An 18,365-nucleotide genomic window follows, 5' to 3' on the forward strand; every position below is an offset into this window, starting at 1 on the left:
TAAATAAATGTTTAAAAAAAATTAAAAAGTGAAAGAAGCCAGACACGATGGTCACATATTATATGGACCCGTTTGTGTAAAATGTCCAGAATAAATGCACAGAGAATGCAGGTTGGTGGTTAGGATTGGGAGAAACAGGTTAGAGGAACGTTTTTACTTTGGAGTGATTGAAATGTTTTGGAACTAGATAAAGGTTACTGTTGCACACCATTGTGAATGTATTAAATGGCCCTGAATTGTTCAACTTTGAAATGGTTAATTTTATGTATGTGAATTTCATCTCACATTATTTTGTTTTGAGTGTAATGATACAAGAATATAAAAAGGTATCAGAACACTCATCTGGTATTTTTCACACTTAGTACTGCAGTTTGTAATGTAAGAGGAAGAGGGGAGTAAAACAAAAGTTTTGGACTAGATTTTTGAAAGATTAAAGCCATTAAAGGATTGGACTGCAAAGGCGGACAAATGGCATGGCATGAAGGAAAAAAGGGAACTAAAAAACAAATTATCGCTATCCTATTTCAACCAGAAGCCAGAGTTTAGCACCAAGATAATGTTAAGTTCAGATTTGTTTACTATATACAAAATGGTGGCCTGTGAGTTTTTTCAGGTTAGGTGCAGAATTACTATCTTAAATCTTGTGATCAGAACAAAGCATTTGTTAAAAAGACTGTCCTTTTTCCAATGGATTTTCTTTCTTGCTTTATTGAAGATTAGTTGACCATAGAGTTGTGGAGCCATTTCTGGGTTTTCTATTCTGTTCCATTGATCTATGTGTCTTTTTTTGTACCAGTATCATACTGGATTGATTACCACAGCTTTGTAATATAGCTTGAAGTTTGGAATCATGATGCCTCCAGCTTTGCTTTTCTTTTTCAGGATGACTTTGGCTATTCGGGATCTTTCCTGGTTCTATAGAAATTTTAGGATTGTTTGTTCTAGCTCTGTGAAAAATGATGATGTTATTTTGATAGGAATTTCATTAATTATATAGGTTGTTTTGGGTAGCATAGGCATTTAAACAATATTTGTTCTTCCTATCCATGGACATGGAATGTGTTTCCATTTCTTTGTGTCCTCTTCGGTTTCTTTCATTAGTGTTCTATGGTTTTCAGAGTACAGATCTTTTGCCTCTTTGGATAGGTTTAGTCCTAGGTATCTTATGGTTTTTGGTACAGTTGTAAATGGGATCAATTCCTCGATTTCTCTTTCTGCTGCTTCATTATTGATGTATAGAAATGCAACAGATTTTTGTATGTTGATTTTGTATCTTGTGACTTGACTGATTTCCTGTATCAGCTCTAGCAATTTTTTTGGTGGAGTCTTTGGGTTTTCTTCATAGAAAATCATATCATCTGCAAATAATGAAAGTTTGACTTCTTTGCCGATTTGGATGCCTTTTATTTCTTTTTGTCTAATTGCTGAGGCTAGGACTTCCGTTACTATGTTAAATAGTGAACACCCCAGTCTTGTTCCTGACCATAGAGGGAAAGCTCTCAGTTTTTCCCCAGGGAGGATTACATTAGCTGTGGAAAAAAAGACAGTCTCTTCAACAAACAGCATTGGAAAAACTGGACAGCAATGTGCAGAATGAAACTGGACCACTTACTTACACCATACAGAAAAATAAATTCAAAATGGATGAAAGACCTGAAGGTGAGACAGGAAACCATCAAAATGCTAGAGGAGAATACAGGCAGCAATCTCTTTGACATTGGCTAGAGCAACTTCTTACTAGACACTTTGCTGGAGGCAAGGAAAACAAAAGAAAAATGAACTATTGGGACCTCATCAAGATAAAAAGTTTCTGCATAGTGAAGGAAACAGTCAATAAAACTAAAAGGCAACCTTTGGAATGGGAGAAGATATTTGCAAATGACATAGTTGGTAAAGGGTTGGTGTCCAAAGTCTATAAAGAACTTAACAAACTCAACACCCAAAAAACAAATAATCCAGTTAAGAAATGGACAGAGGACATGAAAAGACATTTTTCCAAAGAAGACATCTAGAAGACTAATAGACACATGAAAAGATGCTCGACATCACTCATCATCAGGGAAATAGAAATCAAAACCATGATGAGATTCTACCTCACACTTTTCAGAATGGCTAACAGGAGACAACAGGTGTTGGTGAGGATGAGAAGAAAGGGGAACCTCTTGCACTGTTGGTGGGAATGCAAACTGGTACAGCCATGTTGGTGGGAATGCAAACTGGTGCAGCCACTCTGGAAAACAGTATGGAAGTTTCTCAAAAAAATTAAAAATAGAACTACCCTATGACCCAGCAATTACACTACTAGGTATTTACCCAGAGGATACAAAAATACTGATTTGAAGGGACACATAGCCACATTATGGAAAGAGCCCAAACATCCATCAACTGATGAATGGATAAAGAAGGTGTGAGAGTGTGTGTGTGTGTTGGAATATTATTCAGCCATCAAGAAAAGAATGAAATGTGCCATTTGCAATAATGTGGGATGGAGCTGGAAAATATTATACTGAGCAAAATAAGTCAGAGAAAGACAAATACCATATGATTTCACATATATGTGGAATTTAAAAAACAAAACAGATGAACAGAGGGGGGGAAAAGAAAGAGGCAAACCATAAAACAGACTCTTAACAATAGAGAACAAACTGAGGATTGATGGAGGGAGGTGGGAAGAGGATGGACTAGATGGGTGATGGGCATTAAGGATGGCAGTTGTGATAAGCACTGGATGTTATTTGTAGTGATAAATCACTAAATTCTCCTGAAACTAATATTACACTATATATTAACAAACTGGAATTTAAACAAAAACTTGAAAAAAAAAAAGAACAAAGCAACATATTAGTGATTTCTTAGAAGATTTCAAACAAGTTAGTAAAACTAAGAAACAATGGAGTATATTTCTAGAGGAAAACCCTCACTCCTTTCTGCAAATATGAAAAAATAAGGCAGATGCACTTACATATGGGACATTCTTTTGACTTAGAATTTCAGTGAATATGTCCTCAGAGAATCTAGTGGGTAGGAGGAATTACTGTAATTAACTAATGTTACTTGAGTTCAGTACAGCAACAAAAGGACCAAAAAAAAAAAAAAATGAATGCAAATATGTCTTGTGCTTATTTAGGTTATAATATAAATCACCTATAAAGTGTAAAGAGAATTTTTGTATATGTTGATTTCTTTTTTTTTTCAATGTTTATTTATTTATTTATTTATTTTTTTTTTTTTCAACGTTTATTTATTTTTTGGGACAGAGAGAGACAGAGCATGAACGGGGGAGGGGCAGAGAGAGAGAGAGACACAGAATCGGAAACAGGCTCCAGGCTCTGAGCCATCAGCCCAGAGCCTGACGCGGGGCTCGAACTCACGGACCGCGAGATCGTGACCTGGCTGAAGTCGGACGCTTAACCGACTGCGCCACCCAGGCGCCCCTGTTTATTTATTTTTGAGAGAGACAGAGCACGAGGAGTGGGGAGGGGGAGAGAGAGAGGGAGACACAGAATCCAAAGCAGGCTCCTGTCCCTGAGCTGTCAGCACAGAGCCTGACGTGGGGCTCAAATCCATGAACCATGAGATCATGACCTAAGCCAAAATCGGATGCTTAACTGAGCCACCCAAGTACCCCTATATGTTGATTTTTTTTATTTTTTATTTTTTATTAAAAAAAATTTTTTTTTAACGTTTATTTATTTTTGAGACAGAGAGAGAGACAGAGTATGAACGGGGGAGGGTCAGAGAGAGAGGGAGACACAGAATCTGAAACAGGCTCCAGGCTCTGAGCTGTCAGCACAGAGCCCGACGCGGGGCTCGAACTCATTGGCCGCGAGATCATGAGCCACTCAGGCGCCCCGATTTTTTTTTATTAATGGTGACTGATGTTCACTTTGTTTTCATTATTTAGTAGCCTCTTTGTCACCTTAATAGATAATAATATTGGTTTTTTTGCCTTTGAGAAGGTAAAAAAGTTGTGCTGTGTGAGACCCCCAAAAGTGCCCATTTTTGGCAGAATAAGAAAGTTAATCTTGCATTTGATTACAGATGATGAAAGCCATGAACAAGTCCAATGAACATGTCCTGGCAGGAGGTGCCTGCTTCAATGAGAAGGCAGACTCTCATCTGGTGTGTGTACAGAATGATGATGGAAACTATCAGACCCAGGCTATCAGTATTCACAATCAGCCCAGAAAGGGTGAGTATTTGAGGTGATTGACATGGTAAGAATATAAAGTTGTACTGGACATGGGAAGTTGGATATCTCAGCCCCATAACTCTCACTTTCTAGCGAGGTGAATTTTTAAATTCACTTTGATGAATTTAACCTCTCCATCCTTATTTTCCAAGATTATGTTGACTCCCCAAATAGCCAGACTCAAAGTTGCACATGGAATCTCTATTATTGAGGAGAACATGTTGAAAATTCTGCATCGGGATATTGTCATGGCCAGAACTGGTATTTGAAAGTAGGAAGACTAGGCCCCTTAGTGAGAATATACTTAGGTAGGTTTGAAACTTGTTGGATGACCATATCTAAACAATGTTAATTAATAGGTTGACTGAACTCTCAAAGAAGGCTTCTTGGTTCAGTGGCACTCATAATGTGGGCTCATCACTTAGGAGATTGTTAGAAATGAAGGATCTGTACCCAAGATCTGCTAAATTACAATTTGCATTTTAATAAGGTCCCTGTGTTAAATGCACATTGAAATATAAGAAGCACTGTTTAAGGTGGCATTTCTTAAGATGTCTTATCAGGTTCTAGGGTGTCAAAAAGTACTCACATAAATGAAAGTCTTGCTTATTAGTACATTTAACTGATATTCCTGGGTTACAAGTTTAAACAGATTTCTTCACTACAGGACTTTTCAGAGACTTTAACAAGGTGATATGATTTGCGTTTTTCCAAAAGGAAGATAGTGCCTGGCCCTTTGCAAATTTAGTTGACCATGAATCTGGTTTTTCCTCAGAACATCTTCCATAACTAACTTTCTTTAGTATGCCTTATGAAACACTTCTCTAGTTGACAGTGACATAGGTCACTGTCCAATATATTTTATAAATCAATTGTTTAGTAAAAGCATAAAAGGTCTTTGTCACATGTATATTCAACATATATCCAAAATAAGGTAGGTGATAAATCCACAATGCTCTCTGTTAGATCACACCTGGAATATTTGAAATAAGTTCTGGATATCATTAATGTAATTGATGATATCCATTGATAAAACTGCAGGTTCTTCTAAGGATGGTTCAAGACCTGTGAAAAATCTGGAAACTAGGTCAAAAGAAGACCTTTTGAATATAGTATGAATATGTAATCTGGAAAAGTATAGATTGGCAGAGGGTGAAAAATAGCTGTCTCTATTTTTAAGGTTTTCCAGTGTGTGGAAATAACATCCAGCTTATTCTCTATAGCTACAAAAGGCCAGAACCAGCACTACTGGGTGAGAGTTAAAAGGATCTAGGTCTAGACTCAGTTTGAGAGCACATTCTGTAAGGCTGAGAGTTATCCAGAAGTAGAAGGGGCTGCCTAGTGCCATTGTGGGCTGCTTGTCACTAGAAATCTTTGACAAAGCCTGGATGTTTACCTGTTAGAGATATTGCAGGGCCAATGGGCAGAAAGGTGGATTAGCTTAGTCCAATTTAAGATGTGGAGGAACATAGAGGCTCCTGGCTGGCTCAGTTGGTGGAGCTATGCAGCTCTTGATCTTGGGGTTCTAAGTTCGACCCCCACGTTGGGTGTGGAGATTACTATAAAAAAAAATAAAATCTTGGGGCATCTGGGTGGCACAGTCAGTTCTAAGCGTGCAACTCTTGATTTCAGCTCAGGTCATGATCCCAGTATCATGGAATCAGGCCCCACATTGAGCTCTGCCTGCTTAGGGTTCTCTCTCTCCTTCCTTCCCTCCTTCCCTCTCCCCTGTTTGTATATGCGTACTCTCTCCAAGTAAATAAATACGTAAATAATTTTTTTAAAATCTTAAAAAATGATATGGAGGAGCATAGTGAAATTTTCTTAAAGCTAAATGTAATTAAATATTCTTTTTTTCATGAAGAGGTAATGGTAATGTGTTGGTCTTTTCAATAGGTATTCATTTATTTATTATATATATTTTTTTTTTAAATTTTTTTTTTTTTTCAACGTTTATTTATTTTTGGGACAGAGAGAGACAGAGCATGAACGGGGGAGGGGCAGAGAGAGAGGGAGACACAGAATCGGAAACAGGCTCCAGGCTCTGAGCCATCAGCCCAGAGCCCGACGCGGGGCTCAAACTCACAGACTGCGAGATCGTGACCTGGCTGAAGTCGGATGCCCAACCGACTGCGCCACCCAGGCGCCCCTATTATATTTTTTTTAAAAGAAATCCACTCATAAATAAAATGGATGCCAACCATATCTCTATCTTCAAAATATATTTTATCTGAAAAATAAAGGTATTAGATCAGCCATCACTTTTCTGTGAATGGCTAGGTGATACATTAGGTATTGCAAGCCTGTGGTCTTTGTCCCCAATTACTCAACTCTGATATACTTCAAGCACTGCCATAGACAATATGTAAGTGAGTAGAAATGGCTGTGTTCCAATAAAATTTTATTTTCAAAAACAGGGTGCAGGCCAAACAGGCTGTAGTTTGCCGAGCCCTAGACTGGACCACTAAGATTCCTTTGCTTGTAAGATTCTTTAATTCTTGATTGGAGGGAGAGGAAAACGAAATGGGGAGTGTATCTTAAAACTTCATTCCCAAAGCATCAGAATTATTGGTTACTTATATATTGTGGTGTATAGAGTCGTTGTTTTTTGTTTTCTGTATAATGATGGTTGGGGTTACCAACTACCAAATATTTCAGTATTGTTCTGAGTCTTTTGATCTCAGGGCCTATCTTTACTAAACTATTTATATTACTATTTTAGTGACTGGTGCCAGTTTCTTTGTGTTCAGTGGTGCTCTGAAATCTTCTTCCGGATATCTTGCCAAGTCCAGTATTGTGGAAGGTAAAGAATAAGTTATTTATTGCCTGTGTTTAGTTCAGGCCTAATTATACAACTTAAAAAGCAAGGGATGTTGGGGTACCTGGCTGGCTCAGTTGGTAGAGGATGCGACTCTTGATCTCCAGTTGTAAGTTCAAGCCCCATGTTGGGCATAGAGCTTACATAAAAAATAACAATAATAATAAAAGTTTAAAAAAAAATAAAAAACAAGGGATGTTAAGTGAAACTATAACACTTTTACGGTAGACTTCTTACTCCTATTATGTATCCAATAGCATCTTACTCTTCAGCTAATTAATACTGTCATATAGGTACTTAGGTCTCTAAAGAAGGAAGTAAGTGGTACAGATCTCATGGGACAGTGACAGAAAAATTAAGAGATGGCCTTTCAGAGCTCTGGGAGAGGGTACCCAAGGGACATAGTCTGAGTTCAAATATATCACTGGGCTCATATCTGTAAACATGTAGATGAAGTTCAGTCTGGCTTAACTCACAGGAATGTGCATTCATTATTTGGGGTGCAGAATGGTATGTGCTTGCTGCTGGTTTCCTATAATTAGATTAGACATGACACATATCCTGAAAAAAGCTTATTAAATGAGAGTTAATGAAAGGCTGATGAGCATACTGTGTATTTTCTTTATCAGTTGATTCTTCCTATATTTTGATCTGGTTACTCTTGTTGCATAACAAATTAACCCAGATCTTAATGGCTTGAAACAATTATTTTACCATGCTCACCGATTGCTCTGGGTCAGAAATCTTGACAGGGTAATGCAGGGATGGCTTGACTATATGTCCAGGGCCTTGGTTGGGATGACTTGATGGCTGGGAGCTAGAACTGTCTGAAGGCTTATTTATTCCCATGTCTAGGGCCGTGGGATGATTTAAAGACTAGGAGTGGTGACTGGAGTACTCACACTTTGACTCTTAGCATGCCATGGCAGCCTTGGGGGTAACTGGACTTCTAATTCCAGCCACACGTCTAGCAAAGGGCAGAAGCCATGTTGCTTCTTATGACCCAGTCTTGGAAATCACACCGTATCACTTCCGCCATACTCTAGTGTTGGAAATAGTCATAAACCTTCCCAGATTCAAGGGGAGAAGAATTAGACTCCGTTTCTTAATGGGGAATTGGGAAGCATTGTGAGAAAGCATGTGAGGTCGGAGATATCGTGGTCACTTTTGGAAAGGACAGTCTGCCACATATGACATGTTTTCATTGCCGAAGTAGCCTAACTCCAGCCCCTAAGAGCAGTCCTTCCTGGGGGTGGAGTCCAGTGTGTTAACTGAAATACATAGACCATCTTACATATGTTAATAGATACTGGTTTTGACTTCCTTTACTGGTAAGCTTAATAAAAAAGCAAGTGAAGAGCAAAGTACATTACTATTTTACAACTAAATTTCACAACTTTGACCAGCAAGTAGAAGCATGCTGTTAAAAAGTTAAGAAATCTAGGAGTTAAATAATCATTTGGTCTTAAGTGACTAATTAGTACCTATGTGATCAAGTATTGACTACATTCAAAATGTGTCTTGACAAGATGATTAAAAAACACCTTTTAAATGTTATGGAAATGATCATTTGAATGGACACAGATCCTTACAAATGCGATGTGTTTAAAAGTTACGTCTATATCTTTGGATTAGGAAATTTTTAGTTCTTGTATTTCACTCTGTGTGTCAGTTGAGCAATTAGCTGCTAGGAAATTTTTCAATGTTTATTTATTTTTGGGACAGAGAGAGACAGAGCATGAACGGGGGAGGGGCAGAGAGAGAGGGAGACACAGAATGGGAAGCAGGCTCCAGGCTCCGAGCCATCAGCCCGGAGCCTGACGCGGGGCTCGAACTCACGGACCGCGAGATCGTGACCTGGCTGAAGTCGGACGCTTAACCGACTGCGCCACCCAGGCGCCCCGCTGCTAGGAAATTTTTATGAAGCTTTTTAGAAATTATCTTAGTTGACAAAATTTTGTGTCAGTGAGGCAGGGCAGTTGCTCCACATGTGACAACTTTCACACTGAATTTCGGTGTCTGCCTTTGACTTGGGTAGGTAGCAGCCCCCAAATAGTTACCATGTGTTGGCTACATGGTGGCCCATGTGAAGCACATGTGGTAGGTTTGCCCTGTTGCTAGCCAATACATGGATTTATCGCTTCTCGCACCACTGTTGTTTATTCAGTGATTTATTTAACAAACGTTTCCTGGGCATTTACTGTATGCCAGGAAATCATAGTGAGGTGAGAGAGACAGAGGTGCAAACACAGAAATATGGTTAGAGCATGATAAATGCAAGAGTGAGAACAGGAACAAAATGTTCTGTCAGTCCAAAAGAGGGATGTGACCATGTGTAAATCTCCCCTTGAGCAGTCTCAGGAGAACTCAGCTGTGTCTGAAGTGAAATCGGCAGGCAAGTGTTTTAGGCAGAAGCGATCTTGGCATTTGCTTCTCATAGCACTTTGAAAAGTAAGAAGTTCAGCTCAAAGAACAAAACCTCTTTCTATCTGTCAGCTTTAGAGAGCAGAGCAAAGTTTTACATATAATCCTAGAGGGATTTGCTAGCTGCCAGGCACTGTGATTCATCTGCCCCCTCCCTGGCTTTGCGTTGTTTCCATCTGTATTATCTTGGTGCTGATTCTCAGATGGCGTTATGGTCCAGATCACAGCAGAGAACATGGATGCTTTGAGGCAGGCACTGCGAGAGATGAAGGACTTCACCATCACCTGTGGCAAGGCAGATGCCGAGGACCCCCAGGAGCACATCTACATCCAGTGGGTGGATGATGACAAGAACGTCAACAAAGGGTAAATGTTTCCTCCCTTTCCCCCTTGGGGCATTTAGTTATGGTTTGGGCTCTGGGCTTTGTCTACACTGGTATTTATAACTTTACTGAACGCCCAAAGAGAAAGGACTGTTGTGTATATATAAGATAAACTTTTAAATTTCTAGTTTCTTGGCTTAGTTTCTGAAGGAGTTTCTCTGCCTGTTTTTGAAGAGGGGAGGAGGGAAGGAATTGATGAAACAAAACAGGCCTCTGAAGTTATTGAGATAATAGTAATACCGAAGCCCTTTCTGGTTTTATAAAGGAAGCCCTTTTGCCAACATTGTTTCATTTGCTATAATAACTAGCCTTGTTTTCCCCATATTATAGATGAGTAAACAAGCACCAAAAGGCTAAATGACTCCACAAAGCAAGGAAGTGGCGGGGCTGGGACCTAAAACCACCTCCTGGGGCTTCCAGTCCTGCGCTCTTTCCCATTACAGGCCCGCTCTACTCTGAGGGCTCAAGCCAACACCTTTGGAGTCACCTTCGACACTTCTTTTTCTCTCACACCCTGTACCTAACTCAACAGTAAATCCTGGCATTGTTATATTTTATAGTATATATTTGATATATCCTGTTATATTTTGCTTCAGCATATGTCCAGAATCGTACTACTTCTCACTACCTCTACTGCCACCATCCTGGTTCAGGCCACCATCATTTGGTCTGGATTATTGTAGGAGCCTTTGAAGTGGCTTGCTTGTTTCTAGTCTTGACCTCCTCCTGCCCCCTAACCTAATCTGTTTCCAGTACAGCAGCCAGAGTAATGTCACTTCTCTGCTCAGAACCCACCATTAGCTTCCGGTATCATTCTGCATAAAAGCCAAAGTGTCTAAGGCCTCACACAACCTGTCCACCCTTTTACTTCACAGAAGCAACACCTGCCTTCTTGCCTGAACACGTCAACTCTACTTCTGCCCTCTGGCGTTTGCTCTTACTATTCTTTCACCTTGTACTCTGGCCTTCGATACAAGATAGCCAAATGAATCACCCCCTCACTACCTTCAAGTTTTTTCTAAAATGTGTTTTCTCAGTAAGGCCTTCCCTTGGCCAACCTATCTAAATTATAACCCTCCCATACATATTTCTTCTCTCCCACCCCTGGTACTTCCTATCCCCCTTCCTTGCATTACATTTCTCAAGAGAACTTGTAATTCTCTAACATAAAATATACATTTGCTTATTATATTGCTCCTGGACTATAAACTTCATAACGGCAGGGATTTTTATCTGGTTTATTTATAGCTATATCTCCAGAACCTAAAACACTGTGAGGCATCTAGTAGGTGCTTAAAAAAAAAAATGACTATATTATACATCATTGTATTAAGCTTTCTTTTATCCACTCATCCATCCCTTTTTCATTCCTTCCTTCAGGCAATAATTCTATGTGTAGGTCTCTAGAAATACAAAAATGAATTCCACACACTCCCTGCTGATAAGTGGCTCAGTCCTATTTTGAAGATAGTTACAAATAAGTGCATCAAAGTATGGAAGATGCTCATAGAAAACTCTGTAGGAACACAGTGAAGATAAGAAAGAAAAGAGGAAGCTTGGTAGAGGTGGTAGGGTATTCAAGAAGACCTGCATAGAGAAATGGCCGCTGATTGATCTGAATCTGGTAAGATGAGTAGGTATTTGCCACATAGCTGTGGCAGAGTGGGCATTCCAGTCTAAGGGAATAGCAGGAGCAAAGGCAGATTGAGGGCATAGACAACATGGCACACCCGATTTTTAAAGAATCTTTTAAAGCTTTTGTTATTAAACAAAAATCGGTGAGTATATTTGCCTATTTTACAAATAGTCCTCTATCTTCCCATACTTCATTGGAAATCTTAATTTCGAAATCAATTTGTGTTTAGTTGGAAATGAACATGGTTATCAGGACGAAAAAATTGATTACCTGAAAATCTGATGCCATAGGTATCAGTAACTGATAACAAGCAGGTTGCCCCTTCCTACAAGTGCCAGTGGCAGCATCTTAGAAAACAGGACAAGAACTAGTTAGGGAGGACTGTCAAATTCAGGGGTTTAGTTTGTAGTGTATAAATTGAATATTTTCCAGCTTGTCCCTCAGTGTCTGGGTATCCTCTCTAAAAGAGTACTAATCAACTAAGAGTGGCCCTTTTTGACATCATGTCATGAGTTAGAAATTAAATTCAGTGTTGTTTAAATAATTTTAATTCAAGTGAATGAAGTAAATCCCTGATATTGAAGTTTAAGTTCAACTTGATCTTTTTACATGGAGATTAGAAAACACACAGATTTGAATCTTGTTAGGAAGAGTTTGGAGTCTTTGTGACAATTATTTTGAATCCTCATCAGAATGAGTGTCAATCTCCACCTGTTTATACTTGCTATATTTTGGAGAGGAAATGACTATAAAAAATGACCTTTCTGTTTAGGAATCTAGGAGTGATAATTGAGCACTAAAGGGAATATGTTGTGATAATAGTATAAATACTTGTTTATGAGCTCACAACAGCACTGTCATAATTAACATACTGGTCAAGTAATTCTTTCAATCAGTAGACATTTATTAAACTCCCATGTTCCAAGCAGTATGTCAGAACTGGGAATACAGCACACAGAGGTGAGTGTATCATGTTCCGTCATCTGAAGTCCATCTGTGAGGTAGATCTGCAAACATGTGTGAGTGTGATTGTTGTCTGGAGCAGCGTGTGTGACAGAGCAGAGGGGAGAGCAAGACTGGGTGGCCGTGCACTCACTGCAGGAAGGAATGCTGGGAGAAGAGGGCAGGTTTGAGTAAACGATTTTTTTACATTGAAAGAACCAGCTCCTGGAATCATGGCTCCTTTTTTATATGTGTTCTTCGAATTATTTCATTGCACAGGACCTTCCCACGAGAGCTCTATTCATGTACATCTTTGTGCAGTGTCTTTCTTGCTGTGATGTGTTGCTCAGATGTGTTCAGCAAAGCACCCAGTGTAATTAGTAGCAAGACTTGATAAGTGATTCTTCTAACTACAGGAGCTGCTTCCATCTCTTTCCTTTGCCTCTATTGTAGTGTTATAAGTCCTATAGATGGGAAGTCCATGGAGTCTATAACAAGTGTGAAGATATTCCATGGATCGGAGTATAAAGCAAATGGAAAAGTCATCAGATGGACAGAGGTAAGGAAATGAAACTTGGCATTCTTTTTTTTTTTAAAGGCTTGCCTGAAAAACTTATTTATTTTTGAGAGAGAGAGAGAGAGAAAGAAAGAGAATGTGTACATGCACACCAGCAGGGGTAGGGCAGAGGGAGGTAGGGAGAGAGAGAGAGAGAGAGAGAGAGAGAGAGATAGAGAGAGATAGAGACAGAGAGAATCCCAAACAAGCTCCACACTCAGTGCAGAGCCTGAAGTGGGTCACAGCTGTGAGATCATGACCTGAACTGAAATCAAGAGTCAGACGTTCAACCGACTGAGCCACCCAGGTGCCATGAAACTTGGCATTCTTGATTCTCTTTGAGCACAACTTTTTGTTAGGCTCAGACATACATTGTGGGCTGATTCTGGAGGATAAGGAAAGAAAAGCTCTCCATTTACCTTCTATACTCCAATTCCCTCTGGTCTGTCTCCGCTCACCAGGAAGAAATGCCACCAAGTACAGCCTGTAGCAATCTGATGTCTCTTTTTTCTTATGAATGAGCTTTTAGAGATTTGTTTGCATTAGAATTCAAGAAGGATGCATCTCTGAATGGCATATACCATCTTTGCTTTATTCTTTAGAATACTGGACTAGTTATGCTGTACTCACAGTTAAAAGTATCTTATATAACATACTCTTTTAAAATAGGCTTATGTCACCAATAAGAAAACTAAAGCTCAGATACTCAGCAACTTGTCCAAGATAACAAAGCAAATAAGTAACGGCAAAGTCCTGTTTCAAACCCAGATCCAGCCAGCTCCTAAGCTCTTTTGTGCACTATGTGTTGCCTTACTTGAAATCTGTATGAGAGGCTAACCTGGGAATGAGAGGAGCAGGGCAGGGACCCTGTATGTGTGTAATATCAGACAAATCGGGAAGTTTATTCTCTGAGAATAAACAGGGAGGTCATAGATCTCTGAATTTCTTTTGAATCTCAGTTGTACTGTATAAAAATAATACATTAAATTCTAAGAACTCTGAAATTCCTTGCAGCTTTAAAAGTCTTAATTTTTTAAAAATGTTTATTTTTGAGATAGAGAGCACAAGTGGGGGAGAGGCAGAGAGAGAAGGGGACAGAGGATCCAAATTGCACTCTGTGCTGACAGCAGAGTGCCTGATATGGAGCTCACACTCACAAATCATGAGATCATGACCTGAGCTGAAGTCAGACACTTAATCAACTGAGCCACCCAGGCGCCCAAAAGTCTTAATTTTTAAAAAAAATTCTGACTTCTAGCTTTTCCATTTTACACACAAGGTAACTCAAGCCAAGAGAAGTTCAATGCCTTACCAAAGTTCATTCACATAGCTGGTTTATGAGAGCAGGAGACTAGAAACTGTTCTCTGTTTCTCGACCTGTTATTCCAAGTAACTTATCCTTCATACCACCAGGCTCAGTGTTTTCATATGCAGTTCAGTGGTCTTAGGAGCTTACTTTGTAATGATTATCCCTTTGACACATTTCAAGTAGTGCAGTCTGGACCACGTGGAGCTCCTTATCACTATTTGACCTATTTTCCCTCCCTTTTGCTTGCCTGTAACCCAGTGAGGCAGCAGTGTGACCCATCTCATTTGCATAATGTGAGAAAACAGGCTCCAAGAGACCTGGCAGAGCAGGGACCAGAGGTCTTCTGATGCCCAGTGCAGAGCTCTGCTTGTCATTTCACGGCGATACTCTCACTAGTACGTGGGCTTCAGGGATGTCCTCTTTGTAGTATTCTTTGTATAAGCCACTTACTGAGCAGTAAGCTAGGGGGCAGTATGTGTAAGCATGGTGTTTTTGCATATCTGTATCTTCTCTATTATGCTTTTATATAATTTACGATAACCAAGAAGATGGGGCTTTCATTTTTTAAAAAAAAACTTTAATGTTTATTTTTGAGAGAGAGAGATTGAACGAGCGGGTAAAGGGCAGAGAGAGGGAGACAGAGGATCTGAAGTGGGTTTTTTTGCTGACCACAGAGAGCCCAGTGCAGGGCTCGAACTCATGAACCATGAGATCATGACCTGAGCCGGAGTCAGATGCTCAACCGGCTGAGCCACCCAGGTGCCCCAAGACAGGTGCCTTCTATTTTACAAAGGCATAATTGGACATTAAGAAGTCAAAGGACTTGCTCACAACCCTCCTCTATGTGACTAGGACTTGGGTCTCTTAGTTCCAGTCTTGCTGTGCTTCTGATTCTGCACCTCTGCTCAGCTTGGTGCAAGGACACTAACTCAGTTCCCGCCTCAGCAGTGGCATGGCCATGTGGCAGAACTCTGTAATGAGAGGCAGCAGACTCAGATTCTTGGCTTGGCCTTGCCTCTTTCTCTCAGGACTTTTGTGCACTTGAGCAAGTCACTTCTCTGAGTGATCTGTAACATGAAGCGGTTGGGTCACATAATCTGTAAGAGCTGTCCTCTTAGATTCCAAGATCATTTCCTAAGGAGGCTGCGCATGTATAAGGATTACCATTTAGAAGTGCACAGTGCTAAATGTAAGCCTTTTCTGGTTTTGAGTAGAACATATGATTATGACCATGGCTGAAACCAGGGAGATAGATAGGTCTTCCTGCACAGCAGGGGATCGGGGTGCTCATAGTGAGCTCATGCACATCTCCTGGGCGCAAGGCTAAAGTCTCTTTTGTTTGGGGGAACAGGTGTTTTTCCTAGAAAACGATGACCAGCACAGTTGCCTGAGTGATCCTGCAGATCATAGCCGATTGACTGAGCACGTTGCCAAGGCTTTTTGCCTTGCTCTCTGTCCCCACTTGAAGCTTCTGAAGGAAGATGGAATGACTAAACTAGGCCTACGTGTGACACTTGACTCAGATCAGGTAAGAAGAGTCTTAGGTAGCCTTGGAAGGTGGGCTTGAGCAGTGTCTGTATTTTCTGACATGTGACTTTTCCTGCATCAACCCAGAGACCTTAATTCTCTGGGCCTTCTGACCTTGCCTGTTAGTCATGTACCTAGATGTGCTGCTTAGTGAGACTCTCTCTGAACCATTTGAATCTTGGCTTCCTCACCTGAATGTCTCCCAAGGACTTACTTGTGACTGTGGGGTAAGGAGGGGAAGTGTGTGTGAGGACTTGCCACCACTGTATGAATGGCATCAGTGCTCCTCTTTGAGACTCCCCAGTTCCACTCTTCAGGAATTGCTCTGCAGCCTTTAGACAGCAAGTTCCAAGCTGTCCCATATCCTGTTTTGTTTTGTTTTGTTTTGTAAGTTTGAGAGAGAGAGGGAGAGTGCGCACATGCGCAAGTGGAGAGGGGCAGAGAATCCCCCAGCACAGAGCCTGACGCAGGGCTTGAACTCATGCAACTTTTAGATCATGACCTGAGCTGAAGTCAGACGCTTAACCAACTGAGCCACCCACGCGCTCCTATCCTGTTGTTTTTAATCCAGCTGCAGCAGGCTTCTGCTGCTAGGCCTCTGCACCTCTCACCCCTTAAGGTTTTTCTGTTAACATTTCTGTGCCAGTTAGTGGGTGAGGACTTGATGTGTTTCCCCAATAGTTTTCCTGTCAGCTCGGGTCTCCTGTGGCCAGGCTTTCCTTCCTGTCTTACTTCATGTTTCTGTATGCTGTCTGTATAACAGTCCACACCTGCCCTACACCCCCCCCCCCCCCCCGCCCGGTCCCTTGTTCCAGTGTCTCTCTCCTGTGGCCTTGAACTCTAACCTCCATTTTGGGTTGTTGTGACATGTCCCAGCACTGCTCATGCTTTAAGGCAGTGTTGTGTCCCTATCAGGGAAAATGTGAAAAGTTATGTGTCTGGTTCTACTTCCTGACTAGTCCTCAATCAACATACGTATTTTCTACTCAAGGTCTTGCCTAGTGTGGTACTAATACGCCTATCAGGGTAATACAAATGAGGTATCATGGTCCTTTCTCAAATGATACTGATAACCTTGTTAGAGAATTACCTTACATGCAACAATTAAAGAACAGGCATTTTTTCTGCCTTTTGAGGGTGGGGGTCCTGTTACATTATCTTTGAATTGCTGTGTATGTAGGTGCTCAGAAAATGGTCTGTGGGTGAACAGATGGACGAGAGAACAAATGTTCGGTTCCTGTTGTTAGGGAGTTAGTTGTACCTTATATATTTTTAATTTTAATTTCCACAACCAAAGGTTTAGGTATTTCTGATATTCCATACCTCTCTATGCTGCCCCCCCCACCCTCTACCCTTTCCTGGAAAACTAAGGCCCTAACAGGTTAGGTGTCTTGCCCAAGTCTCACAGCTACCAAGCAGCAAGGTCAAGGTCAGGATGAATAAGCGACAGTATAATAAATAACAATTCAGGAAAGAGAAGGAGAACCTTGTGTTAACTGCTGTATGTCTAGTCCATGGCCAAAAAGGACATCTTTTCCAGCTCAGCCTCCTTGGCCCTCAGCCCTCTCAAGAGGCCTTCTCTGTCCAGTAACCTGTCATCTCCTTCTTTCTGCGCTCTAGGTTGGCTATCAAGCAGGGAGCAATGGCCAGCCCCTTCCCTCACAGTACATGAATGATCTGGACAGCGCTTTGGTGCCGGTGATCCATGGAGGGGCCTGCCAGCTCAGTGAGGGCCCCATCGTCATGGAACTCATCTTTTATATTCTGGAAAACATCGCATAGACAGAGGACTTCATTGTTTGTCTGTTGAGACCTGTTACAACAGCAGTCATACCCAAATCATTTGCACTTTAGAACTGGAAGATTAAGCTTTTGTTAACACTATTAAATGGGGGGGGGGGGTGGGAGTGGGGGTTGGGGCCAGGGTGGGAAAGGGTGGTCGGGGGGACAGATGTTCCATAATTCTGAGTCTTCTATGCATTGTCCACCAAGAAGATCTGGGCAGCTTCTGTTACTGCACAAGTTATGCTATCCTTGCCGCTAATCCCCTTCCGTTACTGTTTAGACAAAAATTCTGCTCCTGTTTTAAGATTTACTTACGGTCTTGTGCTCAGAAATGCGCAAATGGGTATAACCATCACCAAGGATGGGGCTGGGAGGGCAGAGGGGAAATAAAAAATGAAGCATTGGTCTTGCACTTTTTGTACAGAATTGATATAAAAAGGAGAATTCCACTGGTTTTGTCCCGCTTACATCACAGTGACTTCAAGTAGAATTTACACTTAGATTTCTATTTGTTTTTTACCAGATTATTCACTGAAGTGAATCAGAGACCCAGCGGATTATCTCTTCTATCCAAGGAAAAGCGACTCAGTGTAAATGAGGTCGCTTGGATAGCAGAACCAAGTTCAGGATTACTCAAGATCTGCCCGAGTGAATGGCAGGTACTGAATTGAGTCTTTCTGTGAAAATAGAATATATTCAAGACATTTTTAGTTATACACTAGAGGCTTTTAAAAAAAAAAATTATTGAGAAATAATTTAAACTTCCAGGAAAGTTGCAAGTATAAAAAAACCT

The 18,365-nt window shown here is 40.7% G+C and overlaps 1 protein-coding gene across 3 annotated transcripts in view; it reads left to right on the forward strand.

Annotated features, from left to right (window-relative positions):
• Positions 1–17,638, forward strand: part of ZFYVE9 (zinc finger FYVE-type containing 9) — a 211,604-nt gene extending 193,966 nt beyond the window's left edge. For all 3 annotated transcript variants that reach the window (XM_030325988.1, XM_030325990.1, XM_030325991.1), the window contains 6 exons: positions 4,042–4,192; positions 6,915–6,995; positions 9,638–9,800; positions 12,849–12,954; positions 15,612–15,788; positions 17,408–17,638. In XM_030325988.1, coding sequence (XP_030181848.1) covers positions 4,042–4,192; positions 6,915–6,995; positions 9,638–9,800; positions 12,849–12,954; positions 15,612–15,788; positions 17,408–17,569 — 840 coding nt within the window. In that variant the 3' untranslated portion in view covers positions 17,570–17,638. The remainder of the gene's footprint in view (positions 1–4,041; positions 4,193–6,914; positions 6,996–9,637; positions 9,801–12,848; positions 12,955–15,611; positions 15,789–17,407) is intronic.
• The last annotated feature ends 727 nt before the right edge of the window (positions 17,639–18,365 follow it).

The sequence above is a fragment of the Lynx canadensis genome, chromosome C1 (assembly GCF_007474595.2).
Source record: "Lynx canadensis isolate LIC74 chromosome C1, mLynCan4.pri.v2, whole genome shotgun sequence".
Taxonomy (NCBI): domain Eukaryota; kingdom Metazoa; phylum Chordata; class Mammalia; order Carnivora; family Felidae; genus Lynx; species Lynx canadensis.